This window comes from Lepidochelys kempii, chromosome 7 (genome assembly GCF_965140265.1).
Source record: "Lepidochelys kempii isolate rLepKem1 chromosome 7, rLepKem1.hap2, whole genome shotgun sequence".
In the NCBI taxonomy this organism is placed as follows: Eukaryota; Metazoa; Chordata; order Testudines; family Cheloniidae; genus Lepidochelys; species Lepidochelys kempii.
In genome coordinates this window covers 115,683,491-115,695,621 of record NC_133262.1, presented here as the reverse complement: position 1 = coordinate 115,695,621, position 12,131 = coordinate 115,683,491, and the positions used below count along the sequence as shown (strand labels likewise).

The window sequence follows — 12,131 nt, the reverse complement described above, 5'->3', positions numbered from 1 at the left end:
TGCTCTAGCAACCGGCATCAAAGAAAAACCTACCTTTGACTTCTTCCCTTCGACTCGTGTGACTCCCATCTATCCTTAGTCCTTTTGCCACTGAACTCCTTCAACAAGCAGCTTCCAGCTCTTGCCTTTCTTCCCCTCTCATTGTTCAGTCTAGAGCTTCTGCTAGATCACTGAAAGATTTTGGGGCAAGATCTGACTAAACTTCAAGGCCTCTAGCCCCTCCAAATCTTAACACTTCCACTTCTTTCAATAGTGGTAATCATGCAGTCCTAATGATACTACTTCTTCCTCTCAACCTCCTAGCTCCCCCCTCCCCCATTTAAAGTTCTTGATCTTCGTTCCTGAATGAGGAGTCTATTGGTGTTCACAGTGGGTGGAGTAGGCTTACTGGATGGGTGACTTGAGAACTAGACAGTGGACCTACAGCATTGCATAAGCATGGTGTCAATTACATACTGGATGAGGGGGTCTTCAAAGGCAACCCACTTAACTGATTCATACTTGGCACCCATAGCACCTGTCTAAACATCTTGCATTTTATTTTGTACTTAAAATTAGCCATTCACATTAATCAGAACACTGCTGAACCTTCTGTTTCTCTGCTCAGGTCCAGCACCATGATTTGGATACTTCATTTCTTGTTTTCACCACTCCCAACACCAGCATTGATTGGCCTTATTACTCTTGGAGCTACAATTTTCTTATGGGTAATAACCAGACCAAAGACCATTACACCTCCCATTGACCTGAACAACCAGTCAATAGGAATTCAGGTAATGCTTACATTGATTAATAAGCAAAATGCTTAATTCTTTTTGACTTTCAATGGGATCTAGCCACAACTGAAAACTTTGCCATAGGTGAATGAGTGTTTTTTTTTGTTTTTTTTTTTAAAAACCTGTTTTTGTTTTTATATGGGGGCTAACTAAAACAAAAGACTTAAATTAGGGGAATTTCTTTCAGTCCTCCAATCAGAGATCTGGCCAGACTTCTGATTTGATGCCTAAACTTTAGGGGAGTAGGAGCATGAAAGACCTTGGGTAAATCTCAAAACTCTCAATCCACTGTTCCTTTAATCTTAATAGGGGGTGTGCTGTTAGCTGTGACCAAACAGCACCATTTTAGATTACTTGAGTGGTACCAGTGGCAATTACTCAATTTATTGATGAGTTCATTGAAATAGCTATCTGATAACATGTCAGTCCTGAGGCTAAAATAAGTGCAATATTTCAGAATCTACTAGTTGTGTAAACACCCTGGCTGTCTGATTATAAAGGAGGATGAAGTAAGTTTACCTGAACTTACAGTGGCTTTCTAGTGTTGGAGACTACAGTGGATGGATTAATCAGCAATGAACAAGCAGACGTTTAGGAGGAATTTAAACCCCCCTAACTGATCTTAGGCTTGTGTGTTAAAGCTCCCCCCAAGGGGTTTTGGGAGAGGTTTGGAGGAGGAAGTAGCTGCCTGTCACACACCTGACTTTCAGTTCACTGCTCTGCAACAACGCTTACAAACATGTGCTCTGACCCTAGGGAGGTGCCCGAAGAAGTACTTTCTTGCCAGAGAACAAGCTGCTTAGTTATTACTATGAGGATGCCAAAACTCTGTATGAGGCCTTCCAAAGAGGACTCCATGTGTCTGGTAAGTAGGATATTGTTCTTAATCATCTCGGTCATAAGAAGTAAATGTTTGTTCCAGCTACACAGACTTGAAGCCAGAAGGGATGTTGTTGTCTAGTCTAGGCCCAGCTAAATTGTCCTCTCCTCTTCTGGACCTTCTCTAGGAGAGGGTTCTAACTGTGCATAGATTGAATTCAGTCTGAGGTCTGTGGCTTACCCCCTTAATGAGAGCAAGATTGTGCTTTAAATACAGCACACCAGACATAAAAAGCTGGGAATAGTAACACATTAAATAAAGGAAAATCAGTAGACTTCCCAAGTCAAAGTATCCAAATAAACAGTATTGCATCTTTCCTACCCCTTCAAATGGCTCTCAAGATACCAACACCTCTCTATAAACTTATTAGATCAGACCATCTCAGATCCTTTATCCTGCCAATGTAAAACTGCCTTCAATAGACTGGACAAAAGTCTTGTCTGGCCAGGCTAATTCCACAGTCCAAAGCAATGAAGATTCCATCACTTCTCTTGGAAACATTTGGCTGTGCTGTAAGAGATGAATCAAGGCTTTTCCTGATCAACAAAATCCTTTTTTAGATTCACCACTGGTGTCTGCTTTCAGGATACTTGGCCACTATTGGTGGGGGAGGGGGGGAGTGAAATTTTCTAGTGTTAATGCAGCCTATGGCTCATGAATAAAGCCTTGGGATAATACTATGCTAGGAAAGAATTTTTTTTGTTGCTGAACAAACTAGCCCATTGCACAAGGTACAAAAGCAGTGTAAACTATTCACATGCAATTGAGTTCTGGAAGAAAAGCCCTTCCAGTCACTTCAGTTTCTTAGCTAGCTGTGCACCTAGTTGAGTGGGAAATGCATAGTGCTCATTGAGGCTCAGTGCACGAGCCTACGGTTTCACATTAACCAACATGAGTGGGTGGAATTGCTTGTAGCTAACTGTGTGCAATCAAAAAGCCCTCTTTGTTTGAAGGTGACTTCCAGGTTTGCTAACTGAAGATCATATCCTAAGCTTAAATTTCAATGTCTCTCCATCCTAGTATAAAGGCAAGAACCTGAACTCTAAAACACAGAGGATGCCATTATTCTGAGGTCAAATATTGGATTTGACACTCAATTGGAAGAGTGCACCAATAGCTAGGTAGCACTTAGCATTCCATATAAGGTGACTCAGCTAGGGACTGCATTGCCAATTAAACACTGAAAGTTGTTTTGATTTTTAGCCAATTTTATCTGCAAATCCATGAACTGACTCTGACTTTGGAAAAAATGGGCAATGGCCGTAACTGCCTGTCAGAATGTCTCTTAAAATCTTGTGAAGGGCCAGCAGAGTTGGATGGTATTGTTGCAGCTACCTGACTGGGTGAAAAGATCTTAAAGAAAATAGTGAATGAGTGGCAAATGCTAATTTTTTTAATGCATTTAGTGTGTGTGGTGGGGGGGAGAGGCAGGGCAGGGGCAGCGTGCTGGTGTAGTTAAATGGGTGTTGGGAGACACAAAGAACAACTCCCAAAAAATTTGAAAAATCAAAGCTCAGAAAAGAGACATAATCACAGCCAGAAGCATTCAGAACTCTAATCAATAGTTGAACACTTGATCTGTCCTGAAGATAAATTTTGTCAGAGATGTTGCAAAAACTTCCACTAAAACTCCATTTTTCTCAAGTTTCTCTTGTACTTTCCTGAACATTGATACTCATCTCTATTTCTGGAGTCCACTGAGTACCTCAATTCTGGCTATGCTTGGGTAATTGCTACCCAACTCTCTTGCTCTCTAGACAAATAACTTTTCCAAGAAACATTCTTTATGGGGCGCACAAATTCTTGTTCTCCTTGATCGTTTAGAAGATTGATCTCTTGTGCAGTCTCTTCTCAGGGTTAAAGATACTTGTCTAAATAAAGGTTCTAGCAAAACACTTAACTACATAAGATTGAGCCAACAAAGCGCTTACCATGTTTTACTGAAGACAGCCCAATAAATGAAGATCAGTTTTTAATATAAAACTTATGTAAATTTTCATAACAAACTTTCCCAACTTTTCTTAGGAAATGGACCATGTTTGGGGTATAGAAAACCAAAACAGCCATATCAGTGGTTGACTTACAAACAGGTTAGTTCCACTTATTTTATATACAGTCCAAAGAATGGATCAGCACCTTGTAGCAGTCTCTAGTGGTAATGAGCCAAAACTACTTCCTCTATTCCTGCAGGTGTCAGACAGAGCTGAATACCTGGGATCAGGGCTCTTGTTCAAAGGATGTAAACCATCACCAGACCAATTTATTGGCATCTTTGCTCAGAATAGACCAGAGGTAAGTGACGAGCAGAACCCTAGCTATGGGCAACTGTCCAGCACTCATGGAAGTCTAAATTCAGTGGAGTGCCCCCAATTTATTTAAACAGGGTTGGGGTTGGATTGGGCTCCAAGTGATGATCTGCGAACAGTAATCAGATCTCCTACTGGGCTTAGGCTGTCTTCCTTCCAATCGCCTTTTTGTATCTGTTCATTAGTGTCCAGGTGGCTGCCTAGGACTACCCATGAAGATCTGGGTTCTGGATGCCATAACAAGCAGTTCATATATAAATCTATACTAGATGTATATGTGTGAGGGGCTACTCTACAGGCTACTAAACTTGCTCTGGCAAAAGCATTTGAACAACCATACATCTCTGGTAACAAACTCAGGGTAGTTGCTTCTCTAACAGTGCTATTTCTTACTACTTTTGTGCAGTGGATCATTTCAGAATATGCCTGTTACACTTACTCAATGGTCGCTGTTCCACTCTATGACACTCTGGGGCCAGATGCCATTGCATTTATTATTAACAAAGGTAAAAACCTTATGTACTCTTCCTTTCCACTTTCACTGACCTAACAATGCTTCTCTTCTGCTTCAGGTTTCATAGCAGTTGTGGCTTTTCAGAACTGTTAGACCTACACTAGCTAACAAACCTAGACCTCTTCATTTCCAGCTCTGCAACTTGGCCCTAAACTCTCAGCACACTTGTAGCTACCACTACTTTCTCAATGCCTATCCTGTAAGATGACATGACCTGAGCAATAGGCCTACCACCACATTTCTTGGGAGAATTCTTGTACTAAGCTTTGGTGACTGTCCACTAGATTCTAAGGACTGGGAAGAGATTGGAAGGAACTGGGTCATCTGTATCTCACTTATTAATAAGACCCCCTACAAACTTTCTCCAACCAGAAAAAGCAAACCAGTGCAGTATCCTCATAATTTGAGGTGAGACTCTAAACAATTGAAACAAAGGGTAAAACAAAGGCCCAATCCTGCCAACACTTAAGTATGCACTTAATTTGGTTTGCCTGAGATCCTATGCGATTAATTGAAGACAAAATTGTCAACGTGATTAGATCCAAAGTTAGTAAAATGAATGAGTGCCCTCTTGTCTATTTCAAGTCTTCCCTTGGGTCACTGATTCTTCCACTGGTCTTTATCTTGCTTAGTTCCTTGTCAGAACTTTGTTAAAATTAACCAAAGGCAAGATTTGCTAAACAGAATCAGACCATCAGTCAACTTGTAAAATCTTTACAAATTAAATTACAAGCCAAGCTAACCTTAGCAACAGGTTCAGTCTTCTGGGACAACAGAGCTGTAATCTAATTAGATTCATTTGAGTCTGAACATGTCACTTGCTCATTAGTGTTCCATTACTGTCTTACCACAACATGCAATTACTAAAAACACATGTAAAAGGCTTCTGTAAATTCAGAGTATTTGAGGCCAATGCTCCTTGGGATATATGCTAGCTGGAAAGAAGCAAGTATTTACAGTGGGATATTCAGTCACTCAAAATGACCAATTCCCATCTTGGACTTAAGGAAAGAATTGATGGGCATTAAAACTTTATCCCCTGTTGAGAAGCTACACTTCTGTGTGTACAACTAAAATGTAAAGCCCTTTTTGGTGGGGCAGGGTGCAGTGGTTGACACTTGTATATTGTAAGTCAAATCCAGCCCTGGTATGACTCCATTAGTAGAGGCCCAGACTTGTAACCCTAGTAATTGAGTGCAGAGCATTTGTTAACTTCAACTATTGGCTTTGGCTGCAACCTTTCAAATGAGAACTTAACATGTTGAAAGATCTGAAGGACAGAACCTGAATTTCCTTTAACCTCTAATCAATCCATGGCTAATCTCAATAAGGGTCAGATCAGGGCTCCTATAATTTCAGCAGGAGTTGGATCAGGTTTCTGAAGTGTGGGCTCTTCCCTTCCTGTAGGTGACATCTCCATTGTGATCTGTGACAAACCTGAAAAGGCACAAGTCCTGCTTGAAAACTGTGAGCAAGGGAAGATCCCAGGTCTGAAGACAATCATTCTGATGGATCTCTTTGATGATGAGATCAAAGATAAAGGTGCCAAAGAAGGAGTTGAGATCCTGTCGCTTCAGGAAGCTGAGGTATGTGAATCCCTCACTGACAGCCTATCTGGTGACTTCAGGGAAAGGTCAATACAGCTACTTGGTAAGAGAAGGATTTTGCTTACTATATATGCTCATTCAAGGAGACTTGATTTGAAGCCAGAGTCAAATTTCACTGCTAGTCTGAGAGCTTCAGACTGAACATTCAATGGTATGAACAAACAATCTGAAGAGACAGCAATGTATTGACTAGGTCAATACTGACACTAGACATGTTTACTACACTGGTAACTGGAGTTTCCCTAGTTTTACACTCCATGGCTCTGTCATGTACCACCTATTAAGAAGCTGTAACTTAGTATTATCCTCTTTAGATACAACACTCCTCCTATTACAAACTCCTCTTTTTTGTGTTTTAAGTAGGCATACTTGGTATTCAAAATGTCTAGCTTTTTATACAATAGCAATGTTGGGGTTAATCTGTGCTCCCTTAAATAACAACATACAGACTTTTGAATAAGAAATTCAGTCAAATCAAACTGGTAAGCCTTGCAGAAACTCCTTTTTGAATGGACAGACTTTCTGCAGCTCTTGAACAATAGCCAACTAAGGTATGTCTGTACAACCTCTTGAGTTCCCTCATGCTCTCCAGAAATTAACTGGAAGCTCCTTCTGGAGAGAGCTAGCCCTGGAGATCTAAAGCACAAGATTCTAGAGCTGTAACTTGTAATATGCATGGGCTCAGCAAGTTTTACAGCCTAACACAAGCTGGCAGACTTGCTGGACCTCTTGGATAGGAATATTAAGAACCTAATGGCCATATTTGATAAAAACCAATGATCCATCTAGCCCTGTAGCCTGCCTTCTAACAGTGGCCATTGCCAGATGCTTCAGAGTGAATAAATAGAACAGGATGACTATCAAGTGGTCCGTTCCTGACATCTGGTAGCCAAAGACTTGGGGAAAATACAGAGCATAGGGTTATATCCCTGACCATCTTAGAAATAGCTAGCAATGGCTGTATCCTCCATGAGCATATCTAATTCTCTTGTACCCAGTTATACTCTTTGCCTTCACAACATCCCCTGCAACAACTTTCACAGATTGACTGACTGCATCTTGAAATACTTCTGTATTTTTGTTTTTGTTAAACCTGCCTAACTTCACTGAATGACCAGAGTTCTTATGAGAAGGGATTATATAACCTTTCCACTCATTCATGATTTTTCTAGACCTCTATCCTATCCCTCTCTTCTAAACTGAATAGTCCCAGTCTTCATTTCTCCTCCTATAGAAGCTGTTCCATACTCTTAAATTTTGTTGCTGTTCTCTGTACTTTTCCAATTTGAATCCTTTTTTAATGGGGAAACCAGAACCACACCCAGTACTCAAGGTGTGGGTGTACCATGGATTTATATAGTGACCTATTTTCCATTGTATTATCGTTCCATTTTCTAGTGGTTCCTAACATTGTTAGCTTTTTTTATGGCTGTTCTACATATGAGCAGATGTTTTTAGAGAACAATCCACAATGACTCCAAGATCTTTGAGTGGTAACAGCTAATTTAGACCCTGTTTTGTACATGCAATTAGAATTATTTTCTGCTATGCACTTAACATAGAATTTCATCTGACATGCTGTCACCCAGTTTAGTGAGATCTGCTGTAGCTTTTCACAGCCAGCTTTGTACTTAATTGTTTTGAGTATGTTGAAGAGGGCTCTGCAGTAATTGCTGTGGCAGTGCAGGGAAGGCCTAGCAATGAGTTTACACCTTGACACCAGCAAAATGCATGCTGACTAAACAATCACATGCCCCATCTGGCTTGTTTCACCTGCTTACATTGCATTTACTTTGATATTACAATGTGTTAAAGCTGTCTTTTTTTATCTATCTTGACACAGGAGCTGGGCAGGAACAACTTAAGAGAACCTGTTGTAAGTTACTGAAATTTTTAATCTTTCTTTGATGAAAGCACTGCAAACCTGCCTCTCTGAAGAGGCCTCTCCACCATAACAATGAGTCAACAATGATCCTCTCCTTTCTACCTCAAACTTACAAAAATAAAAACCCAAGCAGGGCCTTGCTGGAAAAGGGAGAAAAGCTAGGGATTTGGCTACTGGCTTGTCCAAGCACCTTCCAGATATGACAGTAATGGGGAGAAGGATTTAAAAAAAATCTTGATTATGAAATTAATACTGCTTTTGTCATCTTTTTAGCCTCCTAAACCTGAGGATCTTAGTGTTGTCTGTTTCACCAGTGGAACCACAGGTAAGTAACAAGCAGAGTTCAGACACTAAAGTCTGTTTTGTCATTTCTGAATTTTTTCTTCCCTTGGATCAGGGGAGACTATTAAATCAAGAGGGGAATACTGGAAACTTCTCAAGACATGAAATGCAGAAAATATAGCTTCCTTCTGTGATCAACAAGCTGCTTGATGGTACTTGCAATCAAATGAGACCATCTTGCTTTGTCATTCAGTAGTGAATAACTGCAGGAGGCTTCATACAACACACTAAAACCATAAAAATTGAAGCCATTATAGAGGGATAGCAGATATGAGCCAAAAACCTCCTTTTGTTACATCCATGCAACTCCACTCAAGTGAATAGCTTCACCAGTCTCAGAATCTGGCCTTCCATCTCAGGCATGTTATCCCTTAAACCTACAGCTCTCCCCTCCACTTTAAAACATGCCTAGCCAGAGACACTCCTAGACCGAACCTCAGGATTCTATAGGCCATGTTCTGGGCACACTTGCATTAGATGTAATTTATGTAGTGGTGATTTTCATCTCTGATCCAAAAGCTCTGTCTCATGACTACATAGTCATACCACAATCAATCTCCTGAGGGCTTGCAAATGTACAAGTGACTGAGCAAATGTAAACTGTAAAACTTGCCAGATCCCTAGTGGCTCTGGCTGCCATCAGTTTGTTCTTTCCCCATGATCTTTGGCAGGTAACCCAAAAGGAGCCATGCTCACACATGAAAACGTTGTTGCAAATACTGCTGCTTTCCTTAAAAGTACAGAGGTAAGTTGCTGCTTTCACATTTGCAGACTAACTTGGTGCTTATTCTTTTGGAGGGTCAGGCTTGAAGTGGCTGTAATGCAAGATCTCCTGTCTAAGCCACCCAGCTCCACAAAACTATATTCATATATCCTGAGTTGCCACAGTCAACTTAACAATAGCCTACACTGTGTTCAGGGCTTTGAAATGGACAAGTCTACACTGTAGACCAGCCTAAGACCACTAACCTCACTCATGTACAAAGCCAGAACATGAATGTATCTTTTACAGAAATTAGTAGTCAGTCCTAGGAATGGATCTGAGCCAGAACACAAGATCTGAAATATTTAAATCCTGGCTGCTCCTATGAGGATCTGAACTTCCCATCTTGGGCCTTTCCTAGGGCTTGTCTAACTTTCCTGAGTGTCCCTATATGGACATGCTCCTAGAAGGAACACAAGACACGCTTTCAAGAGTGCCTGACTTGGCTCCAAACCAGGCGGGGAAACCTACTTCTAGACAAGGACTGCAGATACCATAGGGGATAGAGGGAGTGTGGCTAACTTCAGTGGTATTTTTTCCCCAAAGTTCTGACTCCAAACCTCTGAGTAGGATGGAGCAGGTGTAAAATTACCTGCTGTTTCAATACAGAAGTTAACAGAATTAACAGATATGTTTAACTGCTGTGGCATGACTATCCTCTCCTGCCTCAATGCTGTTCTGTTTCCCTGTAGACTACATTTGACTGCAAGACTTCAGACATCTCCGTGTCCTATCTTCCTCTGGCTCACATGTTTGAGAGAGTAGTACAGGTAAGAGTAAACCAAGCCCTTAATTTATGTATGTGTTTCCTTATGTTCTACCAGATCATTACAGGAAGGACCTTGGTATAGCTGTTCTAGTCATGCAGCCAATCCTACAATAAATAGTACACTTAACTCAGTAGCACAGTTAGCTACTGATTTATGTGAGTGGCCAATACCAGATTGGCCCATAGGGCAACCTCTAAAACCATTATTTAGTGATATTAATAGTCATGTTCCAAGGCGCATACCAACCACTAAACAAATGTAACAAATGTTCTGATTAGCCATATAAACTCTTTTGAAACTTGCCAATAAAGGTTTGAACTAAATATTTTTGGCAACAAGTTCTGCAGGCTACATTACACATTATATAAACTTTCCTTTAATTTGCTAACGTGTTGCCTTTAGATCTAAAGGCATCAGGCCACCCAGTGAAGTTGGCCATTCTTGTACTCTTCTGAGAAGGTTAATAGCCTGCCAATTTACCTTCTCAACATCTCATGTAGTCTATATTGTGTCCTAACTTGTCTGCTTTCTAAAATCCTTCACTATTCAGCCAAACTGTCAGACAAACAAGTCTTTTCATTAGAAGATACTGCTGCCTGCTTGTTTACAATCTCGCCTGAAAGTGAGGAACAGGGGATGGCGTGGCACAGCACTCTTGTAGCTAGTTTCACAAGATATTTACATGCCAGATGTGCTAAAGATTTATATGTCCCTTGATACTTCAACCACCATTCCAGAGGACATGTGTTCTGCTCAATAACAATCCAAAGCAGTGCAGACCAATGCATGTTCACTTTCATCTGCATCAGATGCCACCAGCAGAAGGCTGACTTTTCTCTTGGTGGTTCTGTAGCTTCCACATCAGTGTTGGTCTTTTAAGACTTCTGAAAGCATGCTCCACACCTCATCCTACTCAGATTTTGGAAGGCACTTCCGAATGTTAAAACTTGGGTTGATTGCTATCTCTAGAAATCTCATGTTGGTATATCGTTTGCATTTTTGTCACTTTCAGTGAAAGTGTTCTTAAAATGAACATGTGCTGGGTCATCTGAGACTCACATAACATGAAATACATGGCAGAATGCAGGTAAAACAGCAGCCATACAATTCTTGGCCAAAGAGGTTAGTCACCAATTTAATACGTTATTTTTATACTGAGTTTCTTCAGCACAGAAGCATGTCCTCTGGGACAAAGGCTGAGGCATGTGAATTTTAGAACATCTGGCACATAAATATCTTGCAACACCAGCTACAACAGTGTCATGCCAACACCTGTTCTCACTTTCAGGTGACATTGTAAATAAGTGGGCAGCATTATCTCCAGTAAATGTAAGCACACTTGTTCATCCAATTGCTACGAGAAACAAGAAGTAGGACTAAATGGACTCATAGGTTTTTTGTTCCATAATGGCACTCAAAAAACAAAACCATGTAAAACTTCAGAGCCTAAATTTGTAAGTAGTGCAATCTCATTATCATGAAAGCACAACAGTACTTAGTACTTTTCAATTCAGCTCATACATCTTATCCTTTTTTACAGTGCAAATATTTGTAATCAAATATAAAGTGAGCACTGTAAACTTTTAATTGTGTTGTAATTAAAATCAATATATTTGAAAAGGGTAGGAAAATCCAAAAATATTTAATTTCAATTGGATTCTTTTGTTTTAACAGTGTGATTAATTTTTGAGTTAATGAGTTGAGTTAACTGCAATTAATTGACAACTCTAATCTAAATACATATGTGGACAGACAAACTGGTGCATTACTCAAACATACTATAAGCCCTCTGGATGAGTGAACACACAGACCTGTGAATATCTCAAATTGGTTTACAAAACCATTGCAGTACAGGTCAGGAGACTGATTTACCAGGGTATGATCCAAACTAATGTCACCTCTGTCCTGCAACCTTGGGTGCCTTACAATGCCTTGCTGAAGTAGCTCCCACATGGATTGCTCTCACACACACGCTTTCAGCATGCAACTATCTCCATAGTTGCAGTCTGCTAGCCCCACTTGGGTTACATTTTTTGCTATAAGAAAAGGAGTACTTGTGGCACCTTAGACTAACCAATTTATTTGAGCATGAGCTTTCGTGAGCTACAGATCACTTCATCGGATGCATCATGAGCATTTGAGCTCATGCTCAAATTGGTTAGTCTCTAAGGTGCCACAAGTACTCCTTTTCTTTTTGCAAATACAGACTAACACAGCTGTTACTCTGAAACCTGTCATTTTTTGCTATACTAAACTAGTGGATTCAAGCAACACTTCTCACCACATGC

At 40.4% G+C, this 12,131-nt stretch overlaps 1 protein-coding gene across 3 annotated transcripts in view; it reads left to right on the top strand.

Moving 5' to 3' along the window:
- The window catches only part of ACSL5 (acyl-CoA synthetase long chain family member 5), a 43,485-nt gene that overhangs the window by 16,842 nt on the left and 14,512 nt on the right, over positions 1-12,131 (top strand). For all 3 annotated transcript variants that reach the window (XR_012160144.1, XM_073354974.1, XM_073354975.1), the window contains exons 2-11: positions 608-773; positions 1,533-1,641; positions 3,682-3,746; positions 3,847-3,948; positions 4,369-4,468; positions 5,884-6,062; positions 7,927-7,959; positions 8,242-8,293; positions 8,982-9,055; positions 9,766-9,843. Coding sequence is in view for 2 of the 3 variants with exons in the window: in XM_073354974.1 (XP_073211075.1) it covers positions 618-773; positions 1,533-1,641; positions 3,682-3,746; positions 3,847-3,948; positions 4,369-4,468; positions 5,884-6,062; positions 7,927-7,959; positions 8,242-8,293; positions 8,982-9,055; positions 9,766-9,843 (948 nt within the window). In the remaining variant the exon portion in view is untranslated. The remainder of the gene's footprint in view (positions 1-607; positions 774-1,532; positions 1,642-3,681; positions 3,747-3,846; positions 3,949-4,368; positions 4,469-5,883; positions 6,063-7,926; positions 7,960-8,241; positions 8,294-8,981; positions 9,056-9,765; positions 9,844-12,131) is intronic.